The 17,217-nt window shown below is 39.9% G+C and overlaps 1 protein-coding gene and 1 long non-coding RNA gene across 5 annotated transcripts in view; one reads left to right on the forward strand and one right to left on the reverse strand.

Moving 5' to 3' along the window:
* Positions 1-549: 549 nt before the first annotated feature.
* Positions 550-17,217, reverse strand: part of LOC101482632 (myocardin-related transcription factor A) — a 37,944-nt gene continuing 21,276 nt past the window's right edge. For 2 of the 4 annotated variants that reach the window (XM_004560784.4, XM_076883006.1), the window contains exons 6-19: positions 16,368-16,543; positions 14,750-14,842; positions 14,370-14,435; positions 14,040-14,218; positions 13,713-13,896; positions 10,968-11,169; positions 10,727-10,869; positions 8,709-9,644; positions 8,244-8,441; positions 7,585-7,698; positions 4,130-4,273; positions 3,936-4,019; positions 3,742-3,790; positions 550-3,070 (exon numbers count right to left, since the gene is read on the reverse strand). In XM_004560784.4, coding sequence (XP_004560841.1) covers positions 2,523-3,070; positions 3,742-3,790; positions 3,936-4,019; positions 4,130-4,273; positions 7,585-7,698; positions 8,244-8,441; positions 8,709-9,644; positions 10,727-10,869; positions 10,968-11,169; positions 13,713-13,896; positions 14,040-14,218; positions 14,370-14,435; positions 14,750-14,842; positions 16,368-16,543 — 3,116 coding nt within the window. In that variant the 3' untranslated portion in view covers positions 550-2,522. Of the gene's footprint in view, positions 3,071-3,741; positions 3,791-3,935; positions 4,020-4,129; positions 4,274-7,584; positions 7,699-8,243; positions 8,442-8,708; positions 9,645-10,726; positions 10,870-10,947; positions 11,170-13,712; positions 13,897-14,039; positions 14,219-14,369; positions 14,436-14,749; positions 14,843-16,367; positions 16,544-17,217 lie in introns of all 4 variants that reach the window. The other 2 variants (XM_076883004.1, XM_076883005.1) reach the window with 2 other exon arrangements.
* On the forward strand, positions 11,897-15,199 carry LOC143418338 (uncharacterized). The gene is made up of 4 exons (XR_013098295.1): positions 11,897-12,029; positions 13,986-14,200; positions 14,771-14,923; positions 15,045-15,199. It is a non-coding gene; the product is annotated as an uncharacterized LOC143418338 (long non-coding RNA).

The raw sequence follows: 17,217 nt of genomic DNA on the forward strand, positions 1-17,217 counted from the left end.
CACTAAAATGCAATAAATATTTCTTCCACCTACAACAGAATGCCTGAAATATTTTTTCCCACAGGGGAAACATGGTCTTATGACAGTTTCCACAACACTTATAAAATATTAGTATTGCGTAAAACAAATTCAAAATGCAGTAGCAGCTCTTTCATAGGAGCCAGAACATTACACATTTAGTACAATATAAATAGTAACGCACTGAAAAATGTAATGACATGTATATTGCATGTGCATGGTAAATTCAGCATATGTGTTCATGGATATCATCATAGTTGTCTACATTGCCTTCAAATGTTTTGTTGTTGTTGTTATTCTCAAGACAAATTAATTTCTGATCAAACAGCACCAAGAAACCTGAATTACACAAGAAGAAAAGAAGAAAATTAGAAACAAATGTGCCTTAAAATGGTAAGTGTTCAGTGTCTGAAATGTGAAATGACAGCACTAAAAGCTCTGATACAGTACAGGACAACTAAACAAGTAAACAACAAAATAACTGCAAAAATCCTTTAAGAATAATTGAATTCAAAATAAGTGAATCAGACATCAAGAGTTTCTCCTTTTATATCATATCTTATTCTCTTTCATCATCACGTGTGCATTGATCATTTATAACAAGAGCAAACATAAAGACGGCTGAATACAGGCAATGTCCAATCCTTTTGGGGATCACTAATATACCATAAATACCAAACAGTATATAAACAGGAAGCACTGTGAGCATATCATACCAACAGATTCACACATTAAACAGAAATATAAAATGATCAGAGTTTTTTTTAAAATAATGTTTCATGTATTTACATTTATATCATTTTGGAACTCTAAAATAAACCCAAACAAAACAGTAATACACTGGGCATCACACTTTATATTGTCAAAAACACTGATCAGTTCAACATTTTCTATTGAAAAAGTGCCAAATAAATTGCGGCATTGTTATTATATTGTTTATTTCCTCATTATTTTCAAGAACCAGCAGCTCACATATCAGTTTTCACGTTCCATACATTCAAAACCAGGGATTTGTCTTTGGCATACAGTTAATCTTCTATATAATGTATATAATATTTCTTTAGGAGAAGCTGGGCTGTGAATGAAACAATCAACAATTTTCAGTAGTTTCATTCCATAACTCTCCTGTCACAATCAATTTTCTATTTTCTTTTTTTTTTTGCATAGTTTTATAAATTCAAACGCAAACAGTGCTGTGCAGTCTGGGTTTTTAAAACCAACATTTAATACCAACACTGTCATTGTTTTTGTTTTCCCCACTATACTGTGGGACTTAAGCCAAATACAGCCTTTAAACTCCCTTTATTGTAACACTGTTAATTTTGATGTAATAATTCATGATTGTTCCAAACATTTTGCATAAGCTAAGTGTGTACCTAAGTTTTGATGTTGTGCTTGGATGATTTTTGTACTTAATTCTGGAGATAGATGTATCCTGTACCACAACACTTATAACATATTAGCATGAAAATGCTTGTGAAATATCAACAGTTTGATTTTTCATGGGAATGAATCCTTGAAAAATCCAGAGTTCAGTTCCAGAGCAGTAGCACATACATAATGTGTGTAAGTTTGACTAGCACTAAATACAGTAGTAACACTTTTATGGCTGTAGCCTGCAAAATATCCAAAGTTATTTCCATAACATGGAGCTACAGTCATTGTAAATCCCACTATTATTAGCCAGCATTAGATATTTGATGATCTATCGGTATCTGCATTTATTGGCTGATGACTGAAAATTTTAAAGTAAAGAAGAGAAGGGAGAAACACCCTTCAACCATGTTATGTGGGTTTGAATTTGCATAGTTTGCCCAACAAAGGGCGCTTGCAACTTCCCTTTTGGCAGTAAATGTGTTTGCAACATCAGTGTTGCATCGGTGTCCCACTAGTCCAAGCAGAGTTGGGCAGTGTACAAACAAGTAAATAAATAACTACACATAGCAACTATCGAGGAAATCTGTTTGTGTTTTCTGTGCCTGAAAGGAGAAAAAATATCAGCCGATATATCAGAATATCTCATTTTAAAATTCACCCAATATTGGTATCGATCTTAAAAGTTTCTCCTTTAACTTTGGTTATTGATTACTATTTAAATTACAAGCAAGGAGATTGCATTGTCATTAGACAAATATCAAGTAAGTTTTCATACCTCTTTACTTGAACACTGTGTCTATGGTAAGACAAGAGTAATTTATATTTTTGGGGATTATGTTGGAGTTAAAAGCACAAAAGTGTCAACAAGACCTTTGCTAAAGATGCACTAACAGATATAGGACCTGCCTAATAAGAGCATCAAAATCAGTGCAGCAAAATATAAACAAATAAACAAAGGTCAAAGCTCTTGAAGATCCAATATCCAAATGTATGAGAACATAGAGACTAAGTGCCCTAATCAAATACTGAAACCTCAGCAATCAGTTGCATGTTTTTATGTGTAAGTGACTGGATAATGAGTAACTGCACCCATCTACATAGGATATCAGTTTTCCAGTAGCTCTAGGCTATAGGCAGAATTCCGAATGTATGTGCAGGTCAGAACTATCCAGGAAGTCTGTGGAAAAGACACTAGGGGGAGTTTGGAGAGCCAGTGATGGACTTTCCTCTTCTCTATCTCTTTCTGTGGTAAGATTCAACCAGTCCATACTGTCCAACCCTTGCTCCCATGACGCCGTGTCTGAGGTATCCATGGGAGAAAGGGGGTGGTTCAGAATGCTGGAAGTGCACAGCATTTGGTTGTGAAGGTCATCAATCAAGCTAAGTAGACCTCCGGGCTCCACCCCGAGAAGAGGCCTTCCAGTGGTGCTTTCGAGGAAGTCCTCAAGGCGCCCACTTTCAGCATGACTAAGGTGTTGTTTCTGTCCTGTGGTGTCAGCCACAGTTTGAAGCTCAGGCTGCAAAGAGGGGTCAGGGTGTGGAGTGCCACAGCAAGGCGGAATGGGGGGAGACGGGGGCAGCAACATCTGGAGTGGTGAGGGAGGAAGTGAACAAGCAGAGGAGTCTTGATTAAGGCGGTTCAGAGAGAGGTCTGGTGGAGGCTTACAGGAAGTTTCTGAAAGGAAAGACAAAGATAACATTAAAACAACAAAAATAGAAAGAACTCTAAACCAAGTATTAGGGGCAAAAGAAGATTATTTACATCTCTCTCTATTTCCATCTGCAGTAATTTATATTTAGTGGCTCGCTCTGTTCTGGAGCATATCTCCAGGGAAGGCTTAAGGCAGTGAAACCAACAGCACGACCCCCACACAGAACCCAGCAGGTATTAGTGACAACAAATCAAAACACTGATTAAGTCAGAAACCTACAGAGTAACTAAATATAGCTTAGAGCTTGACCAATCAGCGGGCCAATATTACTGGCTGATATATGCTATTTGCTGATAACTTTTAAATGAGATGTGATGAAAATGTGATGACAAAAAGCCAATAGGGGAAAAAATGAACAACTTTGGACCTCTTGAGCTTTTTCAGTGCCCCTGCTTCTCCAGATTGAGTTGAAAATGGTGATGAACATGTTGTTGAGGGCAAAAAACTCGAACATGATCTATCTATCTATCTATCTATCTATCTATCTATCTATCTATCTATCTATCTATCTATCTATCTATCTATCCATCCATCCATCCATCCATCCATCCATCCATCCATCCATCCATCCATCCATCCATCCATCCATCCATCCATCCATCCATCCATCCATCCATCCATCTTGAGATCTTACCTCCTCTCTGCAAGATGATGTCAATGAAGTCATCTTCATGATCTATGTCCTGATGAGAAACAACATGTAATGTTTTAAACTACATATAGTGTTACTATATGATACAAATGCCTCATGTGAAAGCCCATGATCAAAAATATAGTTTAAAAAAAGGGTAAATTTTGCAACTGAAATGTCTTTTTTAATCATCATACTTTGTCATCGGGAGATGAGGCTGCTGTCTGAACAGAAGCCGGAGATACAGGACTAAACAAGTCCTCCAGATTTGGGCACACCTCCTGGTAGAGATAAGATGAAGTGAGCGAAAATGAATGAAGAACTAAAAAGTTCCAAGTCCTGTTCCAGGCCCACCATGACAAATTATTCACATCAATGCTGGATTACTTACACCCTGAGAAGGAGATGAAGGGGTGTTTTTTCCTGAGGGAGCAGGCTCTTGGTCCCTGAAGAATGGCTGTAGACTGGGAGGTGCTGACAAACACTGAGCTGTGCCCTGGTGTGGTTTCTCTACAGACACTTGAAGTACTCCATTCTGTGTTTTCAATTAAAGAACAAAATTGGAAAGGACTATAAGCACCGTAAAAGTAATAAAAGTCAGCAGTACTGATGTAGTTACCAGTAAATTTATTCATAAGATGTAGACAAGTTCTAAATCAAGTGTCACAGAAGGCAAAACGAGACACGGAAAAATTGCTAATCAGGATACAGTGTTCCACTAAATCCTGAGGTGTTTGAGGCAGGCTTTGGCCCAGTGACCACGCGCTCCAGCACACCTGCACTCGGCAGGATATACTGTGCATCTCAATTAGCCAAAATGCAATAGAGTCTTTGTTCTTCCTCCATTAACACCGTAAATCATCGTAATGGAGGATGTCGTAGGAGTAATTAGCAAAGCAATAATAATCAGCATCGGGCTAGTGTCAGAGACTTATCAAGGACCGCTGTCATTGTCTCAAACAGCATACATCATTAATTTTCGATGCGATTGCACTCACTAGAGCAGTTCCCTCACACTCTCATGTTTCTCTATCTCTTTGTGGCGCATTAACAGACTTGTTTCAGCACTGGAGATGGCTCAGGGGGTGTGTGGTTTTCATTGAGATTAAACTGTATAACTCATCAAATATAAAAAGAAATGGTACAAATATTTAAGAAAATTACTTGAGATCTTTTATACGGAAACTTCATGGATAGCAAATAAAAAGATCCCAAGGATTTTGGTTTTTCTCCTCTCACTGTAGTCTAATAGAGATAAATGATATTTAAAAATACAATTGCTTAAAGCCTTGAAGACGATGTGCCTTTTCAGATCCTTGATATGACAGATAATCTATATACCTCAGAGTCAGCAATTTTTATTACAAAATTTTGCTACAAAAGAAATATGCTCTGAGCTAAAACCCACTCAAAGTGGCATATTGACCATACTGATCTACTGTAGTGAAATGTAACACTTTAAGTTTTTCAATACAGTTACAATGGGGTAAAAAAAATAGCTGATCCCCTGTTGAAGATTCTCTAATTGTTATGGTAGTTTTGTGTTAATGGAGAGAGACAGAATATAAACCAAAAATCCAGAAATGTACATTGATTTTTATGTTAATGACCGAAATAAGTACTTGATCCCAAAGTAGAGAAACTGTTGTTGGTTAGCTCAGTAGTAAGGCATTTCTTGTAGAAGGTCACCAGGTTTGCACACATCACAGGTGACCCCCCATCTTTAAAGAAATCTTAAACTCCTTTTGGTTTCTTCGATGGCTCTTGGCAACTCAGAGCTTCAGCTCTCTCCACAGATCTATGAAGCGCCTTGAGGCGACTTTTGTTGTGATTTGGCGCTATATAAATAAAATTGAATTGAATTGAATCTTCTATAAGACTGAAGTCGGAAGACTGCCTAGGGTACTCCATGACATTAATGTGCGTCTTTGGTCACTCTTTTGTTGCCTTGGCGGTGTTTTGTGTCACTGTCATACTTGAAGACCCATTCATGATCCACCTTCAGTGTTCTGGCTGACGGAAGGAGATTGTCATCCAAGATTTTACTGTACATGGCCCTGTCCATTGGCCCCTCATTGAAGTCATCATGTACCCTCAGCAGAAAAACAGCTCCAGTGCAGAATGTTTCCACCTCCATGCTTGACTGTAGCATTGGTGTTCATAATCAGCATTTCTCTTACTCCAAATATGGTGAGTTAAATTGATGCCAAATAGTTTGATTTTGGTTTCTTTTGACCACAGCACTTCCTCCCAAGCCTTCAAATTTAAGATGGGCCTGTACATGTGGCTTCTTGAGCAGGGGATCCTTTTGGGTGCTGCAAGATTTCAATCTATTACACCCCATGAGGTAAGATCTTCCATGGAGTGGCAGGCCAAGAGGGATTGATGGTCGTTTTAGATTTCTTCCATGGCGCCTCAACAGATCCTTACCTTCTCATCAAGTCTTGTAATCGATTCCAGCCTTGTGCAGATTGACATTGTTTGACAACTCTTGGCCTATGGTGGTGGAGAGGTGGAGAGAGACAGATAGCCTCACTACTTTTAAAGATTAGGCCTAACACTTTCTGTTTTGATAAAACATATAGTTAGGGCTGGATCAGGTGACCCTGAATTCTCCCTTAGTCATGCTCCAGTAGGTTTAGGTTGCTGGGGGGTTCCCATCATGACCTGAGTGCTTCTTCTTCTGTCACCTTTTTGACTCACTATGTGTTTATACACCTCTCTGCATGTAATTATTAGTTACTATTAATTTCTGGCTCTCTTCCACAGTGTGTCTTTGTCCTGTCTTCATCCCTTCACCCCAACCAATTGTGGCAGATGCCTGCCCCTCCCTGAACCTGGTTCTGCTGGAGGTTTTGTCCTGTTAAAAGGGAGTTTTGTCTTCTCATTATTGTTCATAGTTTCCTCTGTTTTTTTCTGTAGTATTTTTGGGCCTTTAGCTTGGAATATAAAGTGGAAACTGTTGTTGTGATTTGGCTCTATATAAATAAAATTGTAAAAGGTTAGAATGGAAGAAAGTGATGCTGTGTACAGGTGTGTTTTATGCACACAACGAGTTGAGATCTTTGATTGATTGACCGATCGATTGACCGATTGATCGATCTTTGTTCCACGTGGGCACATAGCACATCTGTGGAAGCCAGAATTCTGGCTGATTTGTAGGGGATCAAATAATTATTTTACTCAATGAGATGCAATTCAGTTCAAAATTTCATGTTATCAAATCAAATCAAATCAAATCACTTTTATTGTCACATCACATGTGCAGGCACACTGGCACAGCACATGCGAGTGAAATTCTTGTGTGCGAGCCCCACAAGCAACAGAGATGTGCAAACACAACAACACAAACGAGCAAAATACAAGAATGGCCAACCTGAAACTAATAAATATATGTACAATATATAATAGTGTATGCATTTCTGGATGTGTATACTAAATATTTTCCTACGTGTGTGTGTGTGTGTGTGTGTGTGTGTGTATACACATTTTTACAAACTAAATAGTAAAAATAATAATAATAATAATAATAATAACAATAATAATAATAATAATAATAATAATAAAATATATAAAATATACAGAGTTGAAAATGTGCAAAACAAGTGGCATTTATATACAGTGTGGAGTGCATAATGTTGTTATGTGTTTTTTCTAGAGTTTTGGTTGATATTCTGTCTCTCTGTTAAAATTAAACTACCATAAAATTTTGACGCCTTCCATTTCTTTGTACACGAGCAAACTTATGAATTCAGCAGGGAATCAAAGAATCATTTCTCCCATTGTATACACTACCTAAGCTTGGGCAACAAAGTCATATCAGAAATGTCTTGTTTTAATCCTCACCTTAGTGTGCTTTTTCACAAGCTTCACTTGCATGCTTTGCTGAGCTTTACTATCAGCTCTGGTCAGCTTAACAGGGTTGTGGCCTGGACGTTTGGCTGGAGTAGACTGGAGTCGCTATAGGAACAAATGAGGTAGTTATCAATGTAAGAAGTGAACGGACAGCAAAGCAATGAAACAAATTTCATGCAGTCCAGCTCAATTAACAATGATCTGCTTATCCGTTTTTGGTCTGCCTGTGTACACCACCAACCTAAAAGCTACTCGGCTTCCTGATGCTTCTACAAAAAGGCCAGCCTTAAGCAACATCCACCTGTAGGATCTGAATACAGCTTTGCCCTGAGTTGCTGAGTTGAGCTTGATACTTTTTTGCAGGAAATGCAGAGATCAGTGCCTGTGTGGCCAACATTAATGCTGTATAGACTATATCGCACTATATATTTATATAATAAATTAATCTATGTAAATATGACTGACAAAGCTTTTGTGAGTCAGTCTTTCAACATTTTAACACTAATGCTATCATTGTAAAACTTAAAATGAATCTTCTTAAACATTATGTTGAGAATTGCAGTACTGTTTGATATTCTTTACATTTAACTATAATTGTAATTCTGTAGCTCAAAAAGCAGCAAGATTGCATGCACACTGAGTTTACGTACCTGCAGTGTAATGTGATTGGTTGCCTTTCCCTCAGCAGGGTCCTTTATTTTGTTTCCAGTAAGGTGATTGGTCAGCGCGATCAGAAAATGGTTACCGTTGGTGTCAGTGACCAGGGTTGGGGTGGAGTCAATCTTAAGGTGGTCCAGTGAGAAAGAGGCACTTGAGCCTGACTGCTGTTTCAGGTATGCTTGAGGCACCTGTTCAACAGAAAAGAGAACTTTTATGGGAAGAACCTACACAGTCTAGTCTACACTTCACTGCATACCAGCATGGCAACAAATTAACTTCCGTTTTGATTCATCATACTCAGTGCTTGCTAGATATGATTGTTATAATTATTCTCTTTATTCTAAATTCTTACCAGAGCTGATTGTTCAGGATCCTTCTTAAGAGCAGAACTTTACAAGCAATGCAGTTAAATAAAACTCCAACCCCACACACTATAGATAAAAGACAGTCCTAACCTCAGATGGCTGCTGCTGCTGCTGCTTCACCTGCTGTTTGGGCACCTGTTGCTGCTTCAGCTGTATTTTGGTCTGAATCTGGATTTGCTGTAGTTGTTTAGTCTGTTGTTTAGTCTTCATTTGCTGTGGCAACATGTGTGACTTTTGTTGCTTCAGCAGAAGCTGTTGCTTCAGCTGCATCTGTTGCACGTGTTTTGACTGTTGATGCTGCTGTTGTGACTGCAGCAGGAGCTGCTTTTGCTGGTTTTGAGATTTTTTCTTTCTCTGCTGACAAAGTTTCTGCAGGTCGTGCTGATTCTCCAGCGTCTGATTCTGGATGATGTGCTGCTGCTGCTGTAGCAGGACTTTCTGTATGGTGTGTTGTTGAGCCAGCTGCTCCTCCTGTGTTTGGGTTGAGGACTGTGGCAATCCATGAGTGATTGGGGACTGGAAATTTTTCTCAGGTTTAACTTCTTCTTCCTCAATTACTTCCTGTTTCACAATTACCTTGGTAATATCCATCTCTTGTGAAATAGGTGATTTTTGCGAGGGAAATTGATCAAAGTCCATTGAGAAGGCAACATCGGGCTCATCGAGAGGTTCTTCTTTTACCCCGAGAGGACTGATTGGCTCTGGAGCCTTTCCTCTGTCTCCATTTTCCAGCTGCATTTTTAGCACCTCCACCAATCTCTGTTTCTGCCACAACATCCTGGTCAGCACCTCTATCTGCTTATCTTTCTCCTGCAGCAATCTGTCTTTATCAACACTCAGTACAGGAACTGTGCTCGTAGTGGCTGGGACACCTGAAGATACTGAGGAGCGTCTTTGAAGAGAGGCAGACTTTAAAGAGTATTGACAAGGAGCGGGAGTCGAGCATCGAGGCTCCTCTTTAACGTTTGTGGAGAGCTGAGCAACTGAAGATGGCTGGAGGCTCAATTGGTTGAGAGGTGAACTCATCTATTGAGAGAAGAAATAGGTCATCTATAAGTGTAAAGCAAACTGTGTGTCTGCAGTTTTAATTATATAATGGTTCACCTTACAATATACAAGGAGCTGAAAAATTAAAGGAAAAACTTGAATACTTATGGTCCAGTGCCTCTGTTACAGTGTGGGATCTGAGCGATCACCTTTATTCTGTCATTAAACATTTCTGGCTAATGCATGGGGGCTCTTCCAGGCTGATAGTGTCAGAGGGGCAGCTGAATAGTTGATGAGTACAGAAATAAGAGGAATCATGTGCTGTAGAATTTTTACAGAATTGAACTAATTTTGGTGACATGTCATGGTTTAACATAGCGGTCCCCAACCCCCGGGCCACAGACCGGAACCGTTCCGTGAGTCGTTTGGTACCAGGCTGCAAGAGTTGAGAGTTTTTATCATTATTTTTTTAGCGTTTTTATCATTAACTCTGTTTCCCTGGGTGTTTTCCTGTGTGTTATGAATAAATCTTTTTTTTGGTACCAGTACTGGTTTTATTTTGTTGTATTTATCTGCGACACCTTAAAGGCCAGTCTGTGAAAATATTGTCAAATATAAACTGATCCGTGGCACAAAAAATTTTGGGGACTGCTGGTTTAAGACCTCACAAAGACATGTAAATTGGGTTTTCCTTTAATTTGTCATACAAATGTACTTCATGTTCATTCATTTTTTATGGTGGAACATAAGATTCACATCATGGATGTGCATCCAGAAAAACTGTGTGACGCTGTCATGTCAATGTGGACCAAAATCTCTGAGGAATGTTTCACTTTTTTTTTTTTTACCATAGCCATAATGTTTATTTTTGCTATGTTTATAATTATTGTTTTTGTTAATATAATAAAATCTATCATCTTCCGCTTGTCAACTTCATTAGCAATATAAGTGTCTAATTATCAACACTTGTATTTTAGTTTTGATCTTGAACTTGTCAAACAAGGAAGTTCTGAGAGGAAGTGAATTTATCACTGTGACACTTAAATATGTGTAATGCACGGCTTTCTTCAGTAAATTTCTGAAGTCCTCTAAGGTTTATTATAGCAACAAAAAGGTATTACCAGCTCCCCTAAGAGGTCACTGTTAAAACTGGTGTCTTCTGGACTCATGGAGGGAATGAAGGAGACAGCTGAAGAGGCAAGGCTCCCATTGGAGGTCATGAACTGTTGAGGTTTTGCTGCATTTAGGCTCCCACCGCTGCCCACTTCAGCAACACAAAAATGTCCAGAAAGACTGGTATTAGACAGTTAACAGAAAGTTTATATACTCTTTCTAGGATAACCTCTATGCGTGTATTGTTACTGGTGATGATGAATGCAGCGCTCTTGGATGATTTTCCTGCTCCTTCAGCCCCTGGCCCTGTGGTACACCCTGCTGTTGGAGAGGAGGTAGTGTCACTGCCTCGGCTTAATTCCTGATATGTCCTCAGCCTCTCAATGAGGTCGTTTTTGGTGCCGGAGACGGGCAAGTTACGCAGCTTTAATTCGGACTTCAGTTCCGCAACCTGATGTAAAGACAGCATTAAAAACAGAATTGAGATAGAAGAAAGAGAGACGGGGAAAGCAAAGAGATTAGGATAAATTTGAAAGGGAAATCAAAACGGGAACAAGAAGAAGAAGTAATCCATCACTGTCTCATTGTTTAACTTCGCTGAGCTGGTTGGCTCCATCGAATGAAAGAAACCTTGAGGATTTTTTTTCCATGCATCACATCACATCTCCCATTTACTCCATCTAAAGGGTACGAATGTCAGGCCAGCTGCTCCAGCCTCCCTCTTCTCTTTACCTTAGTCTCAGTTCAGGAGTGGTTTCAGTTGTACCATTTGAATGGACCTGTCACCTTCAACTTCAACTCCACTACAACTCCAGATTGTAGAATCAGCTACTACAGCCGGTTAGTCTCATTCCAGCCTTTTGAATTAATCTGCAAACCTGCTTGTTTCACCCTGCCTCTCCTCCAGCTCTAGCCTCTCCTCCAGCCCCCCTGCCACTAGGGGTGCAACGATATTCGTATCGATATTGAACCGTTCGATACAGTGCTTTCGGTTCGGTACGCATATGTATCGAACAATACAACATTTGTAATTTATTTTATCAACTTTCCTTCTGACGATGCTGTCTGTGTTGAGCGCTCAGTGAATCTGCATTCGACTACTCCGCCTAGGCTCGACAGTGCAGCCTAGGCGGAGTAGTCGAACGCAGATTCACTGAGCGCTCAACACAGACAGCATCATCAGAAGGAAGAGCGCAGGGCAAGCTAGCGAGACAGAAGTTAAGCTCTCCTTGCAACATGGACCTCCCCCACCCTCATTCAGATCTGGCGTTTGGAATTATTTTGGTTTTCATGTGACGTATGACCCTGAAGGTAAGCGAGTCATGGACTAAAGTAAAACAGTATGTTGGATGTGCCACGCAATGCTCAATTACATGGGTGGGAACTAGTGTGTTAGCCCAGTTAGCTCGTTAACGTGTTGGCCGTCTAGCCCCATGCACGGAGCGATCGGCGGTAGCTCGTTAACGGAGATTTGCCGTGTTGTGGCGTTAAGGTCATTTCAACGAGATTAACCTGAAAGCACTAGTGGGAACACAACGAATATGACTGCACATTTACGCCGACATCATCCTAGTGCAAAGACAAGTGGAAGCAGAAAAAAAACAAGCAAGCATGCTACTAACTTTAGCCGAGTCATTTAGACAGCTGTTAGCACATGATTCTCCTTATATGTTTAATATGCTGCTGAGAATATAGCCCAGAAGAAGCGGATAGTATAGCTTTTATTTTGGAAAGAGACATTTCTCTGTAATAAACTCTCTTTTCCAAAGATGAGTGATTCCTCAATCAGATACAGGGCTCGCAATATCGCTAGCCCGACGTCCCGGGGCTAGCGATTTTTTCAGTCGGGCTACCAAAATCTATCTCTGCCCTGCCCGTCGGGCTATTGTAGGAAGCAAAAATATATGTCAATGCTTTTGCATTCTTTCAGAAATGTAGCTGGGTAATTATGTCATTGGCATCGGTGAGCCACTGTCAATATGTGACATATTGAAGTCGCGTTTGAATTTGCGCTTGTTTTTTTGCTTTCACTTTGCAATCGCGCGAACTGTGTATAGAGAGCGACAGCACTGATCTGTGAGTGATGATAATTTGTGCACCAATTCCTCTGACATCGTCTTATTAATTGTTAGCTTACTATGCAAACATGACAAGTGAAATCTCCCGCAGCAAGCTTAAACATGTGAGAGGTTGATTGCAGAGAATCGCTGAGCTTATGTGAGTGCGTGTGTAAAAGCAGCAGGATATATATTTTAGTTCTGCTGAACCAAATAAGACAGGTCAGGGTGAAGAAGTGACAGCCAAAGAAAAGCTTACCACAAAACGGAGAAGTTATGACAAATCAGACTATAAGGCAAAAAGAAAGTGCAGCTTTATGGTTTCATGGACAAAAGAATTTCTGTGGCTGCAATATGACGAGCTAAATAACCAGGGCTGCACATAAGTGGTCCGCAGGTGCGCATTCGCTGTCAAAATAAAAAACACGCACAAGGGTTAGGGTTAAATTTAAAAACTGTACTTTTGAGTTAAAATATATATTTATAATTTTAATAAATGACAAATTAAAAAGGCATGAACATTTTTTTGTATCGAAAAAATATCGAACCGTGACACCAAAGTATCGAACCAAACCGAACCGTGAATTTTGTGTATCGTTGCACCCCTACCTGCCACTATATTTTTCAAGAGAAATCTCTGGATTCCCTGAACATATTGCTGCTGTGGCCCCCACCTGGCCACAGCCACCCACTTAGCCCTACCATTACTACACACTTTTAATACATCGTTTAACTCCATCCTTTATTGATAAATCGTCCGTTCCTGCTATAAACCTAGCTTGGTTCTGACAGGTCATAGCACAGACAGATATTTATTTAGACTCTTAATTCTTTACTGGATGCTTAGTATGCAGTCATGCATGTTACTCATATTATAAAAACGACACATAAGGTAGGAAAGGTTTCTCTGGGATGTGCATGTCGCTGTGCAATTTACCTTCATTTCATCGAGGTTTGGAGGCAGAGACACTGGTTTGGTTCCACCTAGCGGGACAGAACTTAGACAGGTGTGGACGAAATGTTTAGAGAAGTTTAAAGGTGCACCAGCAGGTCGAGGTGGGGAGGAGGAGGTGTGCATAGACTTAGAGGAGGAAGATGGCTGCTGAGCTGTCTGGGATCTGCTGGGCAAAAATACAGTGACACAAAAGTAAATCTTAACAGGTGCTCTTGAGTTCTGAAAACAGAAGTTTATGTCCAATGTTCCTTCCAGCCTTTGAACGTGCAATCCTTCAGACTCCACAGAAGAGCATGCATCTGGACTTACTTAGTTGGTGCAGGGAGGATGGTGTGGTAGCGCTGCTGCTGCTGACTGAGGATCTGGAGCTGCAAGAAGAGCTGCTGCTGCTGGAGGATCTTGGCATAGGATGAATCCAGATGAGGAGGAGGCTCTTTATCTCCCTTCTGATCAGGAGGGATGTACTGATGGTACTTTAGCTTTTTTATCTGGAAAGCACCCCCATTAACAGCAAGTCATTATTTCAGCACTGCAGTACAGCATTTCAGACAAATATTTGCCTTCTCTTAGCTGTAGCTACACTGGGTATTTGGAATGCCAGCATTAGAATAGTTTCCTCAGAGAAGGAGAAGTTTCTACCTTTGGTTTGTCCTTGGTTTTCTTGTGTCTCAGGCCAGAGCGGTCACAGTTTGGTTTGGGTTGTGGCTAAAAAAAAAAAAAAAAAAGATGAGTAATTTTAATGAGAGTAAAATGAAACTTTAAACCACATTTTTTGCTTCCCTCATGGAAGCAAAATGAGAAACCCACAACACATGCGAGATTTCCTGTTACCACCAGAGTTCACTTCATCATCTGCAGTTCTGAACAGCTGTCAATAATAATTTTAGCAATTAGCACTAACAGCTAAAATAATCATTTACGAAAGCTCATAATTTAGTCGTCATTGTGACAGGACTGAAGCGGTCCAGTCTAATGTATGCGTGTCTAACAACTAACAGAGCTGAACTGACAGATGTTACCTTGTTGGCACCTGTCCTCAGGAGAGATGACGCCCCTGTCTCATTGGTCAGCTTGAGTGAAATGGGTGACCCAGAAGGAGCTGTAGGTGGGACCTGATTGGTTGGATGGAAACACTGGCTGATCATTCATGGCTAAACTGCAAGGCATCAAAAAGAATCATCCCATTTGAAAAGGTCTTCATTTTTTTAAAGTAGTGAACATCGAAGATTGTGGTAAATGTAAAATTACATAGCAGAAAAGGTTTACATACAAAACGCACAATGTTCACAAATGCTCAATTTGTCCCCCCTCCAGATGCATGGCAAATGTCCATACGACAATCAAACTCATCTCATAGATGTCTGGAGTCGCTGCATCCACTGCTGTTACTTAGAGGCTGGTGGATCGATCCAAATATAAATACTCTCGATACCGACACTGGTATTGGATGGATATTTTGTTTCTGTCCTCTAAGCTCTAACCCACTAAACTGTGTTTGCTAAATCATTATTTTTTGGAAGCTGAAAAAATAAACTTCAAACATGCACTACAACTATATGTTGACTGTCACAAGTATATTATTTATAGCTCATTTAAACAGCAGAAGATCCAAAGTGCTTTAGAGGCAGGAACATTTACAATCCAGTGAGTCATTACATACCGCTCTCCCCTACGTAAGCTGCCTTTGTAAGTTGGAAGTATCTGTATCGGTACTGGCATTAGCAACATTGGTCATGTATTTACTTGGTATGGGATCAAAACCAAAAATCTGCAGTATCAAATCAAATCAAAATCAAATCACTTTTATTGTCACATCACATGTGCAGGTACATTGGTACAGCACATGTGAGTGAAATTCTTGTGTGCGAGCTTCACAAGCAACAGAGTTGTGCAAAATACAATAATGTAAACAAGCAAAATACAAGAATGGCTACATCTGAAACTAATAAATATATGTACAGTATATATAATAGTATATGCATTTCTGGATGTTTATACTAAATATTTTTCTATGTGTGTGTGTGTGTGTGTGTGTGTGTGTGTACACATATTTTACAAATTAAATAGAGTACACAATAAATAAAATATATAAAATAAAATATACAGAGTGAGACATGTGCAAAACAGTGGCGTTACTGTACAGTATGGAGTGCATAATGTTAAAGTTCCAGTAGTGTATGTAACACGACTATAGCCTCTTAGCTTGGTTTGGAAGTACTGTTGTTGATGCACTTCAATGAGGGAAGAACTGGATTTTAATTTATTCAGTAAATAAATCTCCAGGTAGTTTTCACTGCTTTTTATTCAGTAATTAAATGATACAAAACAGTACTTTTCCGTGCATCAGATGGTTGATGTAGCGAAATGCTAAACTTGCTAGTGTGTGAGTGAGTGGGTGCTCAAAATGTTGTTATTTTCCCCTCACCAAAGCCTGGTTATCCCCTCTGTGACAACTGCACCCACTATAAACTCTCCCACACTGTGCTACACCACCACCAGTGGTAAATCTGATGCACGTCACATATACACAGACAAATGCACTAATTCACAGCCTCTACATTGCTTTTAAGCTGTGGATTTACAGTCTTGCATACATTCTGCACAGCATCTTAGTCCCACTCTCTGCGGTGATCCTACCTGTGTAGGAGACGGGATGCCATGGCCTGTCAGTGTTTCCTTTGGAGTGGGCAGAGGTCCCAGGCCCAACGAACAACCCTCCTCACTGACAGATGTGGACTGCTCTGGAGACAGACTGTCATTAGTGTCCTCATCAAATGAAGAGTTCTCTCCTGAGGCTCTTTGAAACTGCGTCTCTGAGAGGAGAAGCATTGTGGGGGAGACGAGGGAAGGAAATAAACATTATCTAGTTAAATTAGACCATAAAATAAATGTACTACCCAGTGATTCTAGGTCCTTGCCCAAGTCTGTGTGCCTGTGTAACACTATCACTTGCATTAACAGGAGCTGAGCCATTGGACTTCTGCTTGTGACTCTAACACCTTGTGGGCACCTCCAATCCAGACAAATTATCACCGGTGCCTCCTCCACAAGTATCGGTGACTCATCAAAGGCTTGCATTTGTTAATGTTCAATATCCTACAAAAATGCACACAAGACACTCGTCCCCAGTGTCTCGTCAACAACTGACACAGAGAGCGAGAGAGCTGTCTAAACTACTTAAACACTTTTCTGTAGTCATATCATGTCCACCAGAGCCAGTCCTAGATGCACTTGTGATGAGTCAGGTTTTTGTCAAGCATTTTGCTTTTCATTCATCTATGTTCATTTCCCACACAGCCAAACAAGGCTTTTATAACAGTTTTTATGTAACAGATGGCGTCTCTCTAAGGATGACGTTGTGCTGAGGATTCTGAAGGATCGTCTGTGTAATTTATGCGATGAATATTTAAACTGTTTATGTGACGGCTTCCCCTGTTTATGCCTGCTATACTAATAATATTCTCTTTAAAATATCTTTAAAATATGT

Source organism: Maylandia zebra, linkage group LG4 (assembly GCF_041146795.1).
Source record: "Maylandia zebra isolate NMK-2024a linkage group LG4, Mzebra_GT3a, whole genome shotgun sequence".
NCBI classification, from domain to species: domain Eukaryota; kingdom Metazoa; phylum Chordata; class Actinopteri; order Cichliformes; family Cichlidae; genus Maylandia; species Maylandia zebra.